This window comes from Pteropus vampyrus, unplaced genomic scaffold, assembly GCF_000151845.1.
Source record: "Pteropus vampyrus isolate Shadow unplaced genomic scaffold, Pvam_2.0 Scaffold85, whole genome shotgun sequence".
In the NCBI taxonomy this organism is placed as follows: Eukaryota; Metazoa; Chordata; class Mammalia; order Chiroptera; family Pteropodidae; genus Pteropus; species Pteropus vampyrus.
This window is the reverse complement of record NW_011888866.1, coordinates 8053284-8076802: the sequence shown is the minus strand read 5'-3', so window position 1 is coordinate 8076802 and position 23519 is coordinate 8053284. Positions and strand designations below refer to the sequence as shown.

General features: G+C 34.6%; 1 protein-coding gene across 5 annotated transcripts in view; it reads right to left on the bottom strand.

Moving 5' to 3' along the window:
* Positions 1–10409: 10409 nt before the first annotated feature.
* PRTG (protogenin) overlaps positions 10410–23519 on the bottom strand; it is a 120206-nt gene continuing 107096 nt past the window's right edge. For 3 of the 5 annotated variants that reach the window (XM_023532564.1, XM_023532565.1, XM_023532567.1), the window contains 4 exons: positions 22797–22917; positions 21340–21505; positions 19460–19564; positions 10410–19013 (listed from right to left, as the gene is read on the bottom strand). In XM_023532564.1, coding sequence (XP_023388332.1) covers positions 18564–19013; positions 19460–19564; positions 21340–21505; positions 22797–22917 — 842 coding nt within the window. In that variant the 3' untranslated portion in view covers positions 10410–18563. The remainder of the gene's footprint in view (positions 19014–19459; positions 19565–21339; positions 21506–22796; positions 22918–23519) is intronic. The other 2 variants (XM_023532566.1, XM_011363448.2) reach the window with 2 other exon arrangements.

Below are 23519 nucleotides of genomic sequence, written 5' to 3'. Positions count from 1 at the left end.
CCCGCGCTCCCCAGCGGCTCGCCAGGCCCGAGGACGCCGGGCTCTGCGGCCGACGCGCCCGGCTCGGCTTCTGGGAGGCTGTGGCATCTCTGAACTTCGTCGGAGGCCACGCAGCAGGCATCTTGGCCTCGTAGCCAGGGGATCTGAAAGCGGAACGTACGATCCGAGAAAACTTCGTAAGCGGGAGCTGCAGAGTTCTCGGCGGGCATGTGGAGGACACCCACGTTCCCCGACTTCGTGTCCGTGGTCTGGACACCTGTTTGTGGAATGCCCAAACTTCAAGTTTTAACAACGTGACTCTTTAAGATAGAGCGATGCGGAATTAGTATACCAGAAAGGAGCGTGGGTAGAAGCGGCGAGACAGCCAGACCTGATTTAGACGTTAAATTTTAGAAGAAAGACTCCCAGTGTGCTTGTAGACGGGTTTTGGCCGCTGGTTCCACGTCCATCAGTCGGGCTGTGTGACCTGAAGCAATTTAGGTAACCTCTCTGAATCTCAGATTTCTGATCTCCAAAAGGCAGTGGAGCGACATCTCTGAGGTCGCTTCTAGCTCTGACATTCTTCCGCTTCCTTTTATGAAACTGTTCTCCCTGCTTTTTGTTAGGTTTTCCACTTATTCTACTAAAGAGGCTACCGTAGGTGCAGACTCTGATCTTCAGTCAGGTGAGACACTGGGTTTATTTTGATGTCAGAATCACTGAAAAATACTCATTAATCATGTGAGGATTTAGAACTAACCGCAAACAGAAGTCATCCTTCCAGAGACAAGACCCACAGAACCCAGTTAACTGCACATAACAGCGTCAGAACAGATGTAAACATGAAACCAATAATACATAGTCTTAACAGCTACATAACAGACAAGCACCACAGCAGAGGAATCGGTTTTACAAGACGAGATATGGCTGGCCAGGAGACAAATATTACCCTTTTTCTCATAAGTTTGGATAAAATTTCCAAACTTGGAAGATTCAGACTAGGACAGCTGGGGAAATTTTTCGTATAGGAGGCACATCTGGGAGAAGGCTCTCCCCAACTAGAATTTAAGCTCCATGCAGGCAGGAATTCTTTCGGATCACTACTGTTATCCTCTGCTACCTAACAAAGTGTTCAAAAAATTTTGTTGAATGAATGCATGAAAGAACAGGCTGGATGTGGCCCTGGGCAGGCTAGATTGGCACGGTTCTGATAAGTGTGATAAATGCTAAATATGAGAAAGCAAATTAGATCTTACACTTTACTTTATAGAATTGGTGAGAGAAGATGTGAAAGCACTTTGAAAATATCAGTCAATATGGAAACATAGTTTTTATTATGTACTTCTTAGTGCAAGGAGAGTGGTTGAGAAAAACTATTCTAAGAGATTTTGAATTCTTTATAGTAATTCTCTAAAGCTTAGAAATAATATGTAAGTCACGAGAAACAAATTGGCCTCTTTTTAATGATTCATCAAGAAAAAACCATCTTACTTGCCCATGAGTTTTCAGATCAATTTGACTTCCGAATCCTGACTACTTCCTTGCTACATATTAGAATTACAGGGAGAGCATTCTAAAATTTTAGATTTCCAAGCCCCTCCCAGATTTACTAAATCAGAATCTCAGAATGAGATCTGAAATTTGTCTTTAAATGCTCTCTAGGCGATTCTGCAGCAATGAACATTGTGCATTATACTCCTTATGTCTCCAGTATGACAGAATTCCTAATAAAATATTCCCTCACCTTGCTGTTGTAGTCTTTGTGGGACTTGGTTATGAGTTCCAGAGCTAATCTCTACTCCCCTTCTCATACAGAGAGATGCAGGTAAGTCTACTGTTGGTGGGCTTACCCCACTGTTTAAAAATACACACTCAGTCATGCCTAAAACTCAGTAGAAGGCACAGTTTAGGCCAGAACAAGGCTCAGTAAACTTATTCTGTGGAGGGCCAGATAATAAATATTATAGGTTTTGCAGGCCATACGTTCTCTGTCACAACTACTCAACTCTGCCATTGTAGTAGGAAAGCAACCATAGACAATATGTAAATAAGTGGTGTGGCTGTGTACCAGTAAAACTTTACTTATAAAAGCAGGCAGTGTGTTGAATTTGGCCCATAGGCTGAAATCAGCTGACCCCTAGATTAGAACTCAAATCACACAAAGGATGTTGGCCTCAGGGGACAGGCCTATGCTGCAGATACAAATGAAAGAGACATTACCTAAGAGTAATGTCTCTTTGGTCACCCAGGACCAATGAGAAATAAGAGCCAAGAACAGAATCCAGGGAAACACCGGCATCTTAAAGTACGGACAGAGATAGAAGAGCCTATAAAGGAAGTTGAGAAGGAATGAAAAATTAAAAAACAGGAGTGTTAGGGCAATCAAGCAGAGAGAAATGATCAACATTGTCACACGCTTACCTTGGCCTGGAATTTACTTAACCTTATTTTCTTGTATTTTGAAGTTTTTATATTTTAATCTTTTACATCTCAAACTTTACCTGTTTATAATGTGGAAGGTAGCATAGTGGAGCATTTAAGCATGAAGACTAATATAAATTGGTTTAGATTTACATGTAAACATTTTTTCAGAAAAAAAAGATATTGCTATAAGTTCTGTTTTCAAACATTGAAAATCATAGATTTGTTTTAAATTGAATAGAAATAAAAATCAAACCCAATTCTGTGTTCAGAAGTTTTGCAACATTGGTTTGAATCCTTTCGTGATATAATTGAAACTGTGATCAGCTTAGCAACCTCTACATGTTGGTCAGCTATATCCAGCAACCCTTGTTGACAAGTATCGATGGACTATCAAAAGCTCAAAGTTGAGGGAATCACAACTGAAAACTTTGAGAAATGCTTGTATGAGTCAGAATTCAATCCCGACACAAAACCCACACTTTTTAAAAAATTGAATATGTTTGTCTTTACTTTTCTTTAAACTTGAAATTTTTACATTTATTTTTTAAGACCATGAAAGAAACCAATTATGTTGAAATAGTTGTCAAAATATTTTTTTAAATACAAATTTGGGGTATAGTAATATATGTGCTTTTTTTAAAAAAATTAATTTTTTAATTAGAGTTGACATTTAATATTTTATATTAATTTCAGGTGTACAGCATAGTGGTTAGACATTTATATAATTTATGAAAAACTTACACAATTTAAACAGGGTAAATTTAATACAAAGTATTACTGACTATAGCAAGAGATTGCAGTAGAGAAGGATTGCTAAAGAAGAAAATGCTAAAGAATCTGAGAAAAGCAGATATAAGGAGGAGCCACTACTCTTAAAACTGAGGTAGAGCACCCAAAGATGAGGCCTTCCCTCTCCAGCAGCAATCCTGACCTGATCGGAGCATGCACAGTTGTGCAGTCTGCAGGTTGTGCCAGAGGAAGCTACTGTCTCTGACTGCTGCTTGCATTGCAGGTTCCTGGGACTGGATAAGTCGCCAGCACTGCAGGAGTTGGATGCTGAAGAAGCCCATGCTTGCTGCAGGAGCTTACCAATAGGAGCACCTGGAACAGGAAGAAAAGCCCTTCCTCCAGTAATCTCTCTCCAGCACCCTCTACTGATAAACTATAACATTGAGCGAGCTGGCAAAGGAAAAATATTTGAAGAGTCCATCACAGTTTTTGCAGAGCAGGCAATAAAGGGTAAATTGCATCACAGTTTTTGCAGAGCAGGCAATAAAGGGTAAATTGAGGCAATAAACTGGTTACTGACACAATAATAGTGTGTACTTTAGCCTAGCAAAACTCCAAAATAACCTCATAGCAACAGCAACTTTGGTTCTGGAATATGCTGTCATCAAATGGTACCTTCTGATTTTTTACTGTCTTGTCCTAAATGTGTATTTATTTTCGAGGCTTGAAATATGAGACAAAGTTTTACTTTGAACTACGCTTTTTAATTTCTTATTTCCCATCCATCACCAGAGTCCATAAATTTTACTTCATATATATTAGATATGTCCCTTCTTTTTTATCACCACAGCCACCACCCAAGTTCAGCCATAATCATTTATCTCTTTTCTGGACTAATACAATAATCACCCAATAGTTTTCTCCACATCCACTTTAACTTCTGTTCAAATCATCTCCCACTTTAAAAAGTGCTCTTTAAAAAATAAAATTATAGATTTACAAGGAGTTGCAAACAAATGTATGGGAAAGTCCTTTGCATTCTTCTCCCAGCCTCCCTTAATGTTAGCTTGGCATACAACTATAGTACAATATCAAAAACAAATTGACATTGGTACAATCCATAGAGCTTGTTCAGGTTTTATAATTTATACATACAAGTTTGTGTATATGTAGTCTTATGCAATTTTATCACACATGTAACCTTGTGTAACCATGATCACAATCAGGATATCAAGATACTAAACTATACAGTCACCACAAGATTTCCTGATAACAGGACTCCCTTGTGTTATAGCCACACCCATCCACTTCCCTGATCCCTAACTCATCAATGGCAGCCACTAATGTATTCTGCATTATTATAATTATGTGCTTTCATGAAGGTTACACAAATGAAATCATGCAGTATGCATCCTTTTGAGATACTTTGTCACACAACAATATCCTTGAATTTCATTTAACTTATCGTGTATGTCAATATTTTGCTCCTTTTTACTACTTAGTAGTATTCCATGGTATGGATATACCACCATTTTTTAAAACCATTCACCCACTGAAAGACTATATGGGTAGTTTCTACTTTTTGGCTATTATGAATAAAGCCATTATGAACAGTCATGTACAAGTTCCTGTGTGAAAATAAGTCTTCATTTCTGGGATAAATGCCCAGGAATGCAATTGCTGGGTCATATGGTAAATCCATTTTTAGTTTGAAAGGAACTGCCAAACTATTTTCCAGAGTGCAGGGTGCTCTTTTTAAAACACAAATCTCATCCTGTCATCACTTTACATAAAACTCAATGGCTTTCCACTGCTATTATAATTAAAACTAGATTTTTAAAAAAACATAGACTATAAATGGCTTCTATAATATGATTTCCACTGATTTCTCCAACCTGATCATGCACCACTCCTCTTGCTCTTTATGCTCACTGTCCTTTTAAAAATTTCCTCCAATATTCTCCTGCCAGAAGCCTTTGCAAATGCTGTTTCCTCTTCCAAGAATGCACTTTTCTCCACACTTAGTCCAATTAACTCAAACTTACCTTTCACTCTTGACTCAAGTATTTATCTTCATCTGTTCTACCTTAGATTCTGTTTTTTTTTCACGTCCTTTCATCACTTCTCTTGATTTGAAATTACATATTAATTTCTGTGACTATCTGACTAGATTTTGTCTTTACCTCCAGACTCTAAAATTCATGAGCGTAATAAGGGTTGACTTTTGCTTATTACTGTCTGGCACATATCAAGTGGTCGATAAACATTTTTTGAATGAACAAATGAATGAATTGTATACTCGCAAAGAATTCAGTGTCAAAGCTTTGACATTCTATAATTTTGTCTATCCATTAAGATATAGTAACTATTCAAAAGCCAAAAAAAAAAAGATAAATTATTCATGTTCAAGATAGTCTGCTAAGCAATAGATTCCTACAGCCAAATTGCAGATTCATACAAAGTTTACATTAATACATTCTGAAATATATATTATTTGAGACTAAGACTTATTTTTTAAATATTTCTAGTGGATAACTATTATTGAAAAATAGTAAAGAAAATGATTAATATGGCATTAGTAATTTTTAAAAAATATTAAGGAGACTTGCAAGTTGAGAAAGGGACAAATGTCTCCATAGCTCTCTCCATCTTGATCACTGTTTGTCATATCAACTTGGCATATCCTGTGCAATCGATAACCAAAGACTTGATTTAACATAACCATAAAGGTCCATGATATTTTTTCTGGTTAAAAATATTCATGGTTAAGTGAGGTGCCTCCAGTGAGGCACCTGACTTTGATCTTTGATTCTAAAAGACACTGTGTGTCATACACTTCTTAGGTAACATATGATAAAACCAATATGGCAAAGTAATGTGAGATTTTTGCCTTGTTTTGCTTTGTTTTTTACAGCAATGGGAAAAGAGGCAGATTTTTTTCAGGATATAAATACTGCCAACATAGGCAGACTGCAACAGTGTGGGTGCTTGAGAAATTTGTGAGAGCATGTGGGAATGAGCAAGATATGTACATATTTGTGAATGAAATACAGCAAGGCAGGTCTACCTAAAAAACATGACAAATCTTGGTGTTAAAACAACAAACTGTAAATATGGAACAATTGGCATTTTACGAAATCTCTTAAAAGACAAAATGTGCCAGTTTTAAATTTTTTGGTTTTTATGTGTGTTTAGAGAGCTAGAGCAGGAAAAGGGAAGCAAGATGATGAAAACTTTGTGCAGTAAGCTTCCTTTGATTTCCCATTTTTTGTACACATATTTTTTATGGAGATATAATTTATATACCATAAACTTCACTATTTTAATGTATAAAAGTCAGTGTATATTTGCTTTTTAGTATATTTTAGTATAGTCAGAGTTGTGCAACAATCACCTAATTCTACAACATTTTTATCACCCCCAAAAGAAACCCTCTACTGGTTAACAGTCACATTCTATTGCTCCCCCCACCTCAGCCCCAACAACCTCCTCACCCCCTGGCTACTACTAATCTACTTTCTGTCTCTATGGATTTGCCTACTCTGGACATTGCACTTCATATAAATGGAATCACATAATATATGGTCTTTTGTGCCTGGCTTCTTTCACTTTGCATAATGTTTTCAAGGTTCATCCATGTTGTATATGTATCAATGTTTTATTCCTTTTCGTGGCTAAATAGTCCATTGTATAGATATGCCACATTTTGTTTATTCATTCATCTATTGATGGACACTTGGGTTGTTCCCATTTTTGGTTATTGTGAATAATGCTGCAAATGAACACTGCTGTACAAATATTTGTTTCAGTCCTTTCATTCTTTTGGGTATATACTTAGCAGTGGAATGGCTGGCTCATATGATAATTATATGTTTAGCTTTTTGAGGAACCCAAATTGTTTTCCACAGTTGCTGGACCATTTTATGTTCCCAAGTAGCAATGTATGAGGGTTCCAATTTCTCCACATCTTTAACGATATTTATTTTCCTTCAATTAAAAAAAATTATTATAGCCATCCTAGTAGGTGTGAAGTGGTAACTCATTGTGGTTTGATTTGCATTTCTCAATGACTAAAGATGTTGAGTATCATTTCATGTGCTTGTTAGCCATTTGTATATTCATTAAAGAAATGACAGTTCAACTCCTTTACCCACCTTTAGATTGGGTTGTCGGTCTTTTTGTTGTTGAGTTTTAGAAGTTCTTTAAATGTTCTGGATATTAAACCATTATCAGATATGATTTGCAAATATTTTTCCCTATCTGTAGGTTGTCTTCTCAATTTCTTGATAATGTCCCTTGATGAACATAAGTTTTAATTTTGTCGAAGTCCAATTTATGTTTATGTTTTTTTGTTGTTACTTGTGCTTTGGTGTCATATCCTAAAAGCCATTGCTACGTCTAAGGTCGTGAAGATTTACACCTATGTTTTTTTTTTTTTTTCTAAGAGTTATGGTTTTAGCTTTTATATTTAGGTCATTGATCCATTTTGAGTTAATTTTTGTATATGGTGTGAGGTAGGAGTCTAACTTCATTCTTTTGCATGTGGCAGTCCAGTTGCCTCAGCACTGTTTATTGAAGAGACTGTTCTTTCCCCCAATGAATGGACTTTACAGCCTTGTCAAATATCAATGGCCCATGGACATATGAATTTATTTTTGGACTCTCAGTTCTCTTCCATTGGCCTATAAGCCATTGGTCCTTATGCCATTACCATATTATTTTAATTTTTATAGCTTTGTAGTAAGTTTAATTTCTATAGCTTTGTAGTAAGTTTTGAAATTGGGACATGTGAGTCCTCTGACTTTGAAGTTTTAGCCATTTGGAGCCCCTTGCAATTCCATGTGAATTTGAGGATTGGCTTTCCCATTTCTGTAAAAGAAAAAAAAGGCTATTCGAATATTGATAGGGATTACATTGAATTTGATCACGTTGGGTAGTATTATATCTCAACCCATTAACATGGGATGTGTTTCCATTTATTTAGATATATAATATCTTTTAGCGATGTTTTGTAGTCTTCAGTATAAAAGTCTTTTACCTCTTTGGTTAAATTTATTCTTAAGTATTTTATTTGAGATGCTATTGTAAATGAGATTGCTTTTTAAAGTAAGTTTGTTGATTTTGTACCATACAACTTTGCTGAATTCTGAGGTCATTAAGTTTTAAGTAGCAATAACATAAAGATTTTCTTTTTCTATCCAATCTTTAAAGTGGCAGTAGTTTTACTTTTTTTTTTTTAATAACTAAAGTTATATTTTTCGTATCACATTACTGTTCTTTCTCTTAGGGTTATTTTTAAATTTTATTCCATTTCCTTCCCTTCCTTCTATTAACCGATCATGTTTTTTTCACTTTCTGCCTAATAGATTTAGGATACATTCTATTTTGATTATTTTAGCACTCACTCTATAATTTTTAACATAAAACTATTTAATAAAAGAATAGTAGAATAATTTGTCTCTGCTCATTTTTCTTCTAGTCTTATGGCTTATTTTGTCTAGTGTTTTAGTTCTACCTTATTTTTACATAAAATTAGTTAATAGTATTTTTGTACATAGTTAATGCTGATTTAGATTTACCCGTTTCTTTATGTCTTTGCTGATCATGGCTTTTTTTTTTAAACAGCTTTATTGAGATATAATTATATATCATACAATATACCCATTTCAAGTGCATAATTCAGTGATTTTTAGTATATTCACACTGTTGTGCAACCATCATTACAATTAATTTTAGAACACTTCCATCACCCCCATATAAACCTCTGAACCCATTAGCGGTCATTTCCCATTCCCTGGAACCTTGCAGGTCTATGTAACCACTAACCTACTTTCTGTCTCTTATAGATTTGCCTATTCTGAACATTTCATGTAAATGAAATTAAACAATATGTGGGGTTTTTTTGAGTGGGTTCTTTCACTTAGCATGTTTTCAAAATTCATCCCTGTTGTATTCTAACACTGTGAACTACTTACGACCTTTTTTGCTCATCATTGCTTCTTGCTTCTCCTATCCTCCTTGTGGATTCTATTTCCTTCTTCCTAAATTACATCCTTTATTGTTTATTTAGCAAGTGTATATGAGTGGTATTATCTCTCAATCTTTATCTAGAATTACGTTTATTTGATCCTAACATTTAAATGAGAGTTTATCTGGATATACAGCTGCATATTGTAGTTATTTTCCTTTGCAATGTTTTGAAGATATTATCCCACCATCTTGCTTCTTTTATTGTCACTGAGAAATCTTCTTAGCATAATCTATATAATCTTTTTTTTTTCCTCTAATTTCCTTTAAGTTCTTCTCTTTGTCTTCGATGTTCTTTAGTTTCACTGAAATGTTTTGGTATGGACTTATTTGTGTATTTATAGATTGAGGTTTGTGCTTCCTGAATCTGAGGATTTCATAAATTAGTCATTTTCTCTTTGAATATTGCTTATCCTTCACTTTCTTTAGTCTTTCATTTAAGAATGGCTGTCATGTATTTTGAATCTTCTCTGTTTACCTTCTTTTATTTATATTTTGTTTATTTCTCTGTGCCAAATTATCCTGAATAATGTCCTTATATCTAAATTCCAGTTTTAGAATATTCCTTCAGTGTACTTGATCTGTGATTTAACAGATTTTCAAAAATGCATTTTTTTATTTCTGAAAATTGTATTAATTTCTTTTTCCAATATACTTGTTCTTTTAAAAAATATATAGTTTCTTATTCTCTTACATTTTAATTCTTTTATATTCTTCACAGTCAGCACAATGTCATTTCAAGAAGTTACTGTTCTGTTTTTCAATTCCCCTTTCATTTCCTAAATTAGGAGGTTTTTTTTTTTTAATAGTTATCTTAACAAGCTTGTTTAAGTTATATTTTATCTATTATTTCTAATTTTTTTTTTTAGTGGGAAGGTTTTCAATATTCTCTTGACCATTTTTTAATAATATTTAAAAAACAAAAATTCTTACCTCAATTAGAACTGTGTCTATCTGGATGAGTCCATAACTTTTATGCTACCTACTATTTAGTTCAAGGTAAGCAACCATGTACTGGAATAGGAAAATGATTATTTCCTTGCTGCTATTCAGTAAATGCCAGATGAAATAATTCTTATATAGCTTAAACAGGCTGTATTCCTACTGCTTGGAGTAGACTCTATAATCATCCCATCCTAGGATATAAAAGCCATCATTCTATACATTGAAAGTTTTCATTTTCCATTCCCCAAAAGAAAACTGAAAAGTAAAAGAAAACAAGGGTTTTTTCTTTTTTAACTAAGGAAAATTTTATTTAAACTGTGCAATCAATCAGTATTTAGACAGCAGTTTCATAAACATTTTGGCATTTAAATTTTTATTCATTTTTGGCATGACCTGTAGGATAGTATATAAACTACCCTGGGGAGGGGAAAAATACTAGGCAATATTTACCATGAAGCTAGAAAAAGGAAAAAAACCCACATTATTAAACAAGAAATGTTTTAAGAAGACATTAAAAAGGTACATTCAAAATCAAGGCAAACATTGGCTTTCTTCATGCAATGGAGTTCACAGAGCTGATCCCCTGAGTCAAGTATAAAATTAAAATAGCTCAGCTCTAGAGTCCATTAGCAAGTCTGCAAATGCTGCCCTTACAAGAATATGGTATATAGAGCAAAAGGATCCAGAACACCCATAATATGAAATAATATAACTGGCTCCCACGCTTTCATCTAATTCACATCTTTGAAAAAAAATAGGAAAAAAAATCATGCATACAAAGACATGAAATTTTGTCCAACAACAGCAACAAACAGACAAACTTAATATATATCATCTATTCTACTGATAGGCTAAGGCAATGTATGTATATATTCAGGCTTTGCAATTCCTGCAACAGGCTCAAGTTAATAATCATCAGTAATCATTTTCATTTGCAAAGAAAATAGATGTACAGATTGTAAAAACAGGAGGAAGAATGTTTTAGCCAAAATTTTAAATATTTTTGTTGGTGTTTTTAACGACAGTTTTGTAGAAAAATAAACTTCTGTAACATAAATTTTTAAAGATAAAGTTTATAAGTTAAGACTGTGTCTAATACCATGAACTACTTAACAAGATATAGCTTGAATAAATCTGCAAAAGTGTTCAGAATCTCATGGATTATACTAAGAGTGATTCTGGATGGTGCAAAGAAAAGCTAGGGAAAATATTTCTTTTCTCTGAAAAAAGATAATCATATAATTCTTCCCAGTAAGCCTTAAAGGTAGACTTGAGTAAATTAGAATAGGTGCCAATAGGTGTTGCCCTATATAAAATGTATTCCAAATAGTTTAAAGAAATGTTAAAATGTTCCATAATCTTGAAAAAAATAGATCTGTTAGAGAAGAATCCTAAAAATGCACATTCTCCTTACCTATCTACCCCTCTCGGGATATTTGACTATTTCCTTAAATCTTTAAAAGCCAAGATATTTTTAAAATGAAAGATTTAACTTGGTGAAAAATGATTTCCTGTAAAGCACTCCCAAAAGTACTGTAAATCTCCATTTCCTCTTATAGATTTACCTACATTACAGATAAGTTTTTAAATTCCATTCTATACCTTTTACCAACCCTTTCTTCTGTTAGTTTTTTTGGGTGCATGTACAGGAAACACAAACATTTTTCATTTTAGCATGGGCAAAATGTAAATGGAAAGGCTGACCCATGAACCAAAAAAAAAAAAAAATCAGTTAAGGTATGTTTCACAGCCTCACAAAAATTATTTTGGGATTATAATTATTTACACTTGAGTTTTCTTTTGAGTTTTCGAAGTACTACTGCTTCATTCTGCAGACAAAAAAAATTATCTTTATTTCATGGATAGAGAGGAACAAAAATAGGTTAAGAACTCTTGTCCCAAAAAGGTCTCAAAATGGTCAAAGACTAGAATTTAGGTGCTCCAATGACTCATGCTACACTCTTCTACTTTATGATTCTCCCTCAACTTTGCTTCCTCCTAAATTAGTGTGAAATAATTAATTAGGTTGCATTCATAAAAACTGTTGACTCTTCAGATCTAGCAAAGAAGTATGACTGGTTATACACCTGGCTTTCTCCAGTTAATAAATTCTTATTTAGATACGGGGACTGTGGAAAAATTACAAAAGATAAAATTCAGTTCTGAACATATAGTCTAATAAGGAAATGCTTGAATAGATAAGGACTCCAGAAACCATGCCTACCTTATTTCTCATGCAACTCGAGGCACAAGCATCAGTTTTCAGCTTAATTTTGGATAAGAGAAATTGGAGATTTTAAAGGAGGAAAGAAGGAGGTTAGGAGATGACGAAGGTGAGTTACAACTCAGCGTCCAAAATACCTCATGTGAATAGATGGTTATAAATAAGACAGACTTCTCTTTGTTGGCTGGCTATTACTACATGGACAGGTTGTGTTGATACTAAGAGCCTGGGTAATTAAATATCATTTCTTGGCTGAGAAAATGCATTTTATTAGGAATACTATAAACTTGGGAGTTGGAACCAACTTGGGTTTATATCTTGGCTAAACCACTTACTGTGATCTTTGCCCAAGTTAGACATGTTTAAGCCTCAGTTTCCTGATCTCTAAATTGGGAATAATATTTGCTTTGCAAAATGTAGCAGTTTAGAGGGATGAAACACATTCTGGGCACATTGTATTTGTTTAGTAAACTGCATTATTTTTCCCTAGAAATTATAGTCAGAAGCAGCTGAAAAACAATCAGCATTCTTATCCTTACTCAGAATATCATCATGGTCTCTACCTCATAGTGGAGGAAGCTTTATCTCTTAAGTTGAAGAAATGCTGAAAATTAGAGTAGAATTAGAAACTATCCTTCCAAACTGAAAGACTTGACTTGCAATGATCTAGGAATTAGAACAAACTAGAGCTATGGACTCTGTAACTTTCCAGGGAAAGGGACAATTGGAATCAAAGAAGAAGAATGGCAAGAAAGATAAAATCTCCTAGGAGTTATTTATGCTGACAAGGTAAGTAGAAGCTCTTGCTGAAAGTTGGTGGGTTATCAAACGGAAAACCAAAGAGTCAGGAGCTGGTGAAGCTAGACAAAATATTGGATTTAAAAGGCAGAAAGGTTGCTGGTTACAAATAAGCTTTTAGAAGAAAATGAAGAATGAATTCGATCATGGTCCTGTTTATCTACTCTGAGTCCCTGTGAAAGTCTCGAGAAAGAGAAAAAGAGAAAGTTCAACTATAATAACAGTTTTCAAAAATTTCTCATGAAATTCCATTAAATTAGAGCCAAATATTCAGGAAAATTTCTGTTAAACACACAGGACTGAGATGTTACTTTATGAAACATATATTCAAAAAGTTTAAAGCTGAACTGTTTTTACAAGTGATTTAGAAAGTTTAATGTGTACATATGATAGGTTTTCATAGTTTTGAAATTCTGAACATGCCCAGGAGCACATGACTTCAGACTTCTAATCTCTGTAATGCTATAGACAGTTTAAGGGAATCAGAATTCTCAAGAAATAATAAATCTGTAGTAGAGAAAATAATGGCCACCTACAGAAGTCCACGTTCAAATGCCTGGACTCTAAATATGTTACCACACATGACAAAAGGGACTTTGCAGATATGATGAAATTAAGGATTTTGAGAAGAGATTATCTTGGTTTATCCAGGTGAATTAAGGAATCTAATCACGAGTCCTTAAAACTGAGGAACCTTTCCTGGTTGGGGTCAGAAAAGAGATATATATGATAATGGAAGCAGGGTCAGAAAGATGCTACATTGTTGGCTTTGAGGATGGAGGGAGAAGGATGTGGGTCTGTAGCCTCTAAAAGCCAGAAAAGACAAGGAAACAGGCCTTGATTCTGTCCCAGTGAGACCTATCAGACTGCAGGCCTGTATTACTGGAAGATAATAAATTTGTATTGTTTTAACACCACTAAGTTTGTGGTAATTTGTTACAACAGTAATAAGAAAATAATACAGTATCTGTCTGGTAAAAATGCAAGACTGTCATGTAAATCTCAAACACCTTCAACGGCTTAAAACGGGAAACTGCCTGGGAAGATTAAAGCCTGCAAACATATACATTGCATTAGCCTGTGATCTTATATCCTGAGCATAAAACAATTTAACACAGAATTCTATGTATATGTTCTTCTAAATATCAATGAAATTCACAATCAACTGGTTGTGTATGGTGATCTCCAGAACCCTCTATTCTGCTCACAGGCCACAAAAATTATTTTGACTATTAATTAAATCAAAGCAATTTGACCAGAGACCCATGTGGCAAACTGTCAGAAATGAAGTCTACAAAATACAGACTTAAAAGATCATGGCTCTTTCAATATAGTTGGAATTTTTTTTACATTCAGTATTCAAAATTTACATTCAATGAAATATAAACATATATGTAAATCACTATAGCCACTGCTAACGTGGAGCCACATCTGGATATTCTTACATTTAAAAAAAAAGCTCTCAATTTTATTTTTGTGACACTGAATTGTTTACAAAGGTGTCTTCATATGGACTTGAACAATGACCCTGAGTCATCAATATGAGCAAATTTCTGGCAGAAGTCCTTAACAAAGCCAAGACAAACTAATGTAAATCACTGTCATTGTTCCCAATTTTGGCACTGCTTGTATCTGAAGCAAAGGCAAATAAAAGGCATTTCACTGAGGATCTAATTTCCCTGGTGTGCCAAAGTTCATTTTTTAAAGCCACTTAGTGGATAAAGCTATAGTCTTAATTTTAGGCTAATCAAAATAAAAAACCTCAGATTTCATAAAAAAAGATTTTTGTTCCATCCACTAAAGTTTGAAATACCAGGCTCCCTTAATGTAATTAAAATATTTCAATTTATGGACAACTTTAAAGAGCACATCTATCAGAGTATAGCTCACTCAAACAGTGATATGATTTGTTTGCCTGTGATGTCTGAGTGCTCTGCAGAGATGAGAACATCCCTACTACTAAGGGACTGCCCTCAAGCCTTCTGAGTTAACCAGGTAATGCTTTGAGCAGGAGGAAGACTGCATAGGTTAGTTCAGAGATTGCCATAATACTCTGCAATGAGAAAGCCTGCTGATATTTCTGTTGACATCTCACACTCAAGGTGCTTAGGAAAATATCACATCATTTGGCAAAAACATCCTGTGGCTGAATCAGCAGATTTAATGGAAAGTCCCTATGTATGCTACTTGTATACAGATGGGTTCTGGAGAGACGTGTTTGTTTGACATAAAAACAAGAAACAATAGTTTAATGTACAACTAAATTTGCCTATATGTGGAGGTAATCTTAAATATCTTTGGTTTTTCTTTTTTTAAATTGCTGACAAAAAGTACTTGAATAAAAACACTGATAAATACCAGTATAACTGTATTGCTTTTTATATGTAAACTTAGCCCTTTGATATCTTTTGCTACTCAAGCTAGATTCCCTATCAGCTTCTAAATAAATGTATTTCAAATCTGCTCATCTTTACTTACTTACAGGCTAATCTATATATTTTAATGGTCTTTGGTACGAAAATACTGATGAGCAGTATCTTGTAATATTTGGCATAAAAATGACATGCATGTATCAGTACTTATAGCAAATAAGTCTTTGGAAAAGAAAATAGTTACCATTTGCATATTAGTCCCTTTGGAGTGAAATACCATAAAGTAACATCACTATGAGAGAGAAGTGAAACCTGCACATTTTAGTTACTATTTCATACCTAAAGTTTCAAAGAAGCTAGCTTTGGCCAAGTAAAAAGAAGTCTTTGCAGTACGCTAAATATCTTATTCAATGAGACCAAAAGATTTATCTTTGGTGAAAGATTTTTTTCTCTCCAACAAGTAGTTTCAACAATGTAAAAATATTTTACTCTAATACTGTATAGTTGAGGATTTACTTGCTGAAGAAAAAAAAATTACACTTGAAATTCTTTGGAATGTTCTGCTGGTAAAGAACTTATTTTAAATGCTCTGGTAACAATAAGGTAGTTAAAATTACTAGTCTATTTAACTACAACAATCAATATAAACCCTATTATTTTGGGTTAGTAACTACGTGTATAAACTTCATTACCTATAGATGTTTCTAGTTAATTCAGTCTGGAGGGAAATTAGAGTCAAATTTTCATTTTCTACTGAAAATTCTTTGGTAACAGATTATGAAAAAATGTGTATAAGAACAAAATGAAAAGGTGAAAAAGTAAAAAATGTACTGGTAAATAATTAGCAAATAGTTATAGCCTAAAGATCTACAATAACTATGGGCCTATTCATCAAAAAACAAACAAAATACTTTCCTCATAGACTTGAGATCATCTTTCTAGGCTTTAAAAATGATTCAAATTTATACAGTCCTAGACGTGCCTTCCATAACCATAACAGATGATGTTTCAGCTTTAGGTTTTGTTTGCCTTTTAATGAAAGTTAAAAAAATAAATGAACTCATTATATTCCTTAAATTTAGATACTGATAAAAGTAGGCCCCACATACTTCTACTTACAAACCAAAAAACGCCATACCCTGTCAATTTGCTCATGCTTCCATGAGGCAGCTCAAAAGTAACAAAATATTCCCTGAGTACAGGAAAAAAAATAACACTAGAATAACTTTAAAAGGAGGTAGTATAAAACAGGAGCTATAAAGGCAGGAGCAGCATTTTTCCTTGCCTCAGATTGTTCACCTAAAGCTCTGCTTTTTTTGTTTTGTTGTGAAGCCCATACTTAGATAATTAAATGGGGACTTTGAATTTTGTCCAAAAGTGGCTGCTAGCACTTAATGTTGGTCTGCTTCTGAACATATCCAGTTTGGCACAAAAATACAGATTAAAAAACAATCAAAAATGTTGTATCATCAGACATTGGGATAGGAGATACGAGAGGGGGACTATTATCAGTAATGTTCTTTTGATTTTATAACGCCATTTAACATAACTTCTCTCTATAAACCAAAAGTTTCAAGGGGAAAACAATTTAGGTTCCTTTTAAAGTAAGGCTCAAAGTTGTTTCCAGATAATTTGAAACAATACTTTTAAAAGGAAATAGGGCCCCCTCTCTACACCTCGTGTTTAATTTTTTATCCTTTCCCACTGCTGGACACCTAGTAGGTAACTCTCATGACTGAGAAGGCCTATTCTGTGTGGCTGAGTAAACAGTTTGCTGATTTCGAACCAGCAAGAGGATTAACTCACTCCTGGAGTTAGCATTCCTCCTTCACAGCATTGACACTGAAGGAAAATTAAAGAGTACCAAATTCTCTTAAGAATTCAAGAAAATACAAGCGAGATGGGAGAACTCTGAATACTCATCCCTAAACAAAATCTGCAGGATAACAAACTAAAATGCTTTGATAAGATACTGTACATCAAAATAGTTAGTGATAAAATCCAAGACACTCTTAAGGCAACTTTCTGTACTCCTGTCCTTAACAACATCATGAATATTAAAAAGATATAAGGCAAAGAATTTCATAATATATAATGGAAGGCACTGTTACCATGATAACCTCACGTTCATTTTACTGTCTACTGTTAAATTTATCTCCAATCTTAATATTTTATGAAATTTCTTTACCCCTTTAAGCCAAGCTGGGATTAAAAACAAAACAAAATCCTAACCTATGCTCTTTAAAAATCTGTTTCCCACATGGAGTTTTGCAACTAATTCTGGAAATGTTGAGGATGCTTTGCAAACTAGACAGTGCAGCCTTTGGCTAACTGTCAGGCAAATGGGAAGGTAAAAAAGGCACAGCTCTAGGCAGGCTGAGGTTTGGGAAACAGCAGATAAAGCACTCAGACTTTAACGCCCAAAACATAAAGGCCCTTGAAGCAACGGTATTCTCTAAATGTTACCAAATAGTTCTATTCTCAAGAGACACACTTTTTGTCTTGGTCATTCGCTAAAATCGACAGCCCCACTTTTTCTCTTGTTAGTCCTCACAGCCAGAGGTAGTGTTAAATTATACAAATCACGCAGATGTTATAGTTTTTTTTTAAAAATCAGAGCTTCAGATAAACATTCTTACTCATCTACCTATATGACTCCTTTGATCACACACATTACACATACATCAATGAAAACAAAAAGCTACTAGGAAGTATCATTGGTTATGTAGCTGAGATAAAACTATCACAACAAACGAGGTAACAAAGTTGTCTTCTGAGTTTGCCATCTGGCAAACTGAGGTAGATAGTTAGCAAAGGGGCTTTCAAAAGCCTTCCCTTTGCTCCAGTGATATAGTTTCATATTCCAGTCAAATATCTTGACTGTCTTTTCACATTGCTGACAATCAAACATTCAAAATACGCGAGTTTAAAAATTAAAAAAAAATACCACATTCAAAAAAAGGCTGAAATACCCAATAAGACATCAAGATTTTCACAAAGGCTTTGGCTCCCTGTTCATTGTCCTTCGAACAGAATTAAAGGTGAGAATACCTGAACATAGCTGTCTAGATTGGAAAATCATTTTTATCAAAGCTTAGAATGGCAGAAGGTGGCTGCAGAACTGAAGAGGAAGTTTGCTCAGCATCTGATGGCACTGCAGGGTCTTCACACTTCCTCGTTGAGGGATCCCCACCGGAATCACTGACAGTGAAGGAATCAGAAGTAAGAGGTGTGGTACTTATCACTGAAGACAGATGTATCTCATCATTGGACTCGTGGGAGAACCTTCCAGAATCCCCAGTCTCGTGGCTGCCTTCGCTATTCGCCGAATGCTCAGTATCGGCTGCAACGCCAAAGGGTCTTGGGAAGCTTGTTGTCTGACCTGGGGAGCTGGGGGAGTCTTCATCACTAGTTAACACAGTTGTGCCTGGCTGGTAAAAGCAGACCGATTGAGTAAATCTTCTTTGAGGCTGGGCAAAAATACATAAAACACTGTCAGTGATGATGGCATGCTCCTGAAAAATAATAAATCTGGTTTTATGTATTCTATATATTCTGAGATAGCAAACTGTTCAAGTAATGGGTGAAAGGTCAATATCATAAAGGGACTGTCTAGGTCAGTGGTTCCCCACTGAGGACTGGGAGCATCTCAGAGTTACTGGGGTAAGTAACGAGTCAAAGCCTTCCTCTATGATGGGGCAATGCATGCTCCTGCCCCATTTCTTTCTCCATTGCCTTCCACTCCCCACCAAAACCACAGCTCTAATTACTATTCTAATTGTCATTTCAGTGATCATTCCCCATGGCTTTCTGTAGAGTCATGCCCCAAATTAATAAAACAACATCCAGAAAGAACACGAAAATTAATAATGAAGCATTCATTTACATCTTCCTTTCTTTTTAGTTACCATTTCAAAATACTTTGGGTTGCCGAAGATTTTTTCTCATTTAGGTAGGTTACCTGCTCAACTTTTATCTTCTTAGAATCTTGGAAAAAACGCCATTTTTTCTTAGAGTGATTTTTAATTATAGGACCATAACTATTAATTATCAAGTCAGTTCCTCCCTGGAGAAAGAAAAGGGGAAAATGTAAATATTATAGATTTCAGTTTATCACAAGTAGTACACAAAATTTTTAAATGTTAAAAGGAAGAAAGAATCGCAGACGTTACTTTTTTTTTATACAAGCAGCATACAACAAATTCAGGGTAGTTGCTGCTGATCAAAAAGATATAATAGATTTATCTTTAAGAGAGCGATATATACTAAAGTATTCGGGGTGAAGTATAATAACTTCAAAACTTATTTTCACATGGTTCAGCAAACAATATATGGAGATATAGAAGTATGACAAGATATTGACAATTATCTATACATTCATTATGCTATTGTTTTAACATTTCCACATGTTTAAAAAATTTTAAAGCAGTTGTGGCAACAGATGGGGCATTAACTCTTAGGCTAACCCATGTGGATGTAGAGATCTGATCTGTCCTCCCAAATGGCTTCTTGGCTTTACAACAGGCCTCCATTTGGCTCTGCCTCCTTTCGCTCTGGGTTCTCTCTCTTTTTCTCCTTGTCTTCCTCCCCACTCTGCCTCTCCCCAATCCTTTCTCATGCCTAGGTCCAAGTTAGTAATAACAGAACGACAGTGTATTTTAGTGCTTTTTATGCTTATTTAAAAATATTCTAGATTAATTTGAAATAAGTTGAATGGCTTACATTTGTATCAGCAAATAAAAGCTGAATTAAGTTGCAAACAAAAAAAGATATCGGGAGTACAAAGCAATCAATTCATTACTATTTACCCATAATATAGATAGTCTATAGCACTGTGCTATAAACAAGTAGATTGCATTTGTTAAACATAATTGTATACTATTTAATATCAAAATTGGCTGAAATTTTGTTATATTTTTATTTTTCTAAATTTTAGAGAAGGGTTGGGTAAAAATAATTTATAGAATTTGGCAAACTTTTTCTGTAAAGAGCCAGATAGTAAATATTTTAGGCCCTGCAGGCTACACATGGCCCCTGTAGCATTTCTCCTTTTTTTTTCAAACCACCCTTTAAAAGTATAAAAAACATTCTTAGCTCAGGGGATGACCATACAAAAAAAGGCCATGGGCTGGCCAGGGCTTGGCTGCAGTTTACTGGTACCTGATTTGTAGCGCATTGGTTACGAGAGCTATTATAATAAAACACACTATCAAATGTTGCACTGTGACTAAAAATAATTTTCAGTTGTGTTCATAATGCTTATCACTGTACTATTATTATATATAGTGGAAAGGACATGAGGCAATATCCCCCAATGACTTTCTTCACTATATCTATCTTCCTCTGGCCATAAAGAGAAAGATCTTGAGACATCTATTGAGATGCTCCATATTTTTAAAAATGACATTCATACCTGGCATGTTCTTAGTGTCAGTTCAAAAAAATCAGCCAAACTAAATGTAAAATAGATTAATAAAAAATAGTTCACCCAGTAAAGACATGGCGATTCAATCTATCATAAATATAGATTAATGACCTGGGTATCCTTATTTAAGACAGGTGAACTCCATATAGTCCCACCTAATTGAACATATGCTACATTCCCTTTTTTTCTATATCTCTTTCATCTTTTATTCTTTTATCTTTTATCTATCCCTATCTTCTTCTTCCCAAATATTTTATGTAAGGAAAGATCTTGGTGGAACTGTTGCACATTTCATTAAGTGGAGTATGGATATAATATATTTGACATACGATTTTTGGTAAGTGAATTTTATATATAAAGGGACAATGAATGGAGGGAAGAATTACACAGCAAAAAGGTCTTGCAGCTTAGAGTACCTTTGCATCGATGAAACTGCTGGGCATCATCATTGGCGTTAAGGAGTCTTCATTTTCTACAGCCCCTTCCAGGTTCTTTCCTACCTCATTTCCACGGGCTAGGGAGGCACTGGTATGTGATAATGGTTGAGTTTCATTCTGTACCATCTTGGAAGCAGATGATCTCCTGAAATGTTGCAAGAAACGGAAATCTAATTTCATAAAATATACAGGCAAAGGTACCAAATTTGGCCTATAATCACAACTTGCATACAAAGGAGATCTTTAATGCTTGCTTCTCAAATATCTTTAGAAATTGAGTATTAGATTTCAACTCCCACTCACTATTGAAAATGTTTATGATTTGAAGCAGCTTATTTATTTCTTTTTGCCTCAAAATCTGCTTATATAGTTACTTTTTACAAATCTTTAATAAGAACCTTAATATTTACAAAGTACTATTTTTCATGATTGTGGATTACTTATAATTTGTGCATAAATTCTTAATTTTTAATTTACATGTTCTCCTTCAGGTCTGCAGATTGTCACACTAACATCACAATTCACTTGCCAATTAACGATTGCAAATTTACAGTCGCACTTCTGCAAGATTGAGGCATTGCTACAATACTGTGCATAAAGATTTTATAAAAAATTCTTAAAGTGAGGAACTTGGACAGTTAAACTGAGCCAGTTCAATATACAAAAAAAAGGTGTTAGAACTAACTCTTCATTCACATGTTTTCTGAGTATGTTTCTATGCACAAGTACCAAACACATATAGGGTAAACTCTGAACAACCTAAACTAATGGATGGATTCCATTGATACACATTACCTAAAAATGGTATGTATTTGACTTTGCTTTATTTAATTAAAAGAAAAAAAAACCTTAAGAAAATAAAGCAAAAGCCAAAGTATACAAAAGGTTAGTTATAGACAATTCACTGAATGCTGAAAATTTAGCTGAAGTCAAACTAGAGATAGGACTGCCCGACAGAGTTTATAGAGAATCAATCCCTTGTTATTACATTTGTTTTAATCCGTGTCCTGAGAATCCCAACCATATGTCCTGTGGTGGTGTGGGTGGAGTTCTCAGTGGCTCAGGCATTTCAGGCTAGTCAAATAGGAAAATGTTCCAGACAGTAAGGAATCCTCTCAATCAGCAAAAACATCAGATTGTCATGTTTTTTAAAATGAAGGATATACTTTGTGTTTCTCATAATACTAAGGAAATGAAGAAACTAGGTCTTCATTTAACAATATTTTATTGGCACAGTAAATTTTTCAAATGGCAAGAAAATAATCTTTCCAAAGTAAGTGCATCTCTATAGTTGTAAGAACTAAAGTAATACATTTATTTTAAAATGGAAAATCCCAGTTACTCCAAAAGGCACTTGGTTTCAATTTACTTCTTGTGGTTACTGTAATTTAAATGATTTTTTAACCATCTCAACATCTCTAGCAATGGAAACACACCTGGCTTTACTTCGGCATATCAAGATGAGAACACAGATGAGGATGCAAGTCAAGGCTATGCCAACGCCTACAGCAATGCCAGTCATTGATTTTTGGTCCAGATGGTAATATCCTGAATAAACTAGAAGGGGAAACAAATTTACTCAGAATCAATAAAAAAATCAATGATTCCATTTATCATAATTCTGACAGATATTCGCTTTTCTATAATTATTCTTCTTCTCATAGGAAAACTTTTGACAGTATCTGTATCTAAGCACAAAAGACACATATTACATAGTTACCAGTGATCTCAAAGATCAGTTTATCTTCCCATAGCGGATTCTAAATATGAGTTCTAGATATCACATTATTATATCAAATGTGAACATCAGTTCATAATTTATAATGCTAAGAGGCATAAGGCACAAATTGTTCCTTGATGAATCAAAGGATAGTTTTCATGTCATGTTACTTTAAAAGCAGAGCTGTACTCAGTGCTTCTCAAACACTACTGTGCATATATGACTCACTAGGGGATATACTAAAATGCAGATTCTGATTCACCAGGTCTGGAGTGGGGTGGTGATTCTGCATGTCTTACCAGCTCTTGAGTGATACTCATGCAGCTGGTCCCTAGACACGTTGAGTAGCCAGGTATCTGAGTTGCGAATATGAGTCTTGTTCTGTTTTCCCTGTTGATATGGTAGCTGCTGTGGCTACTCGCTTCCTGTACTTAAATCT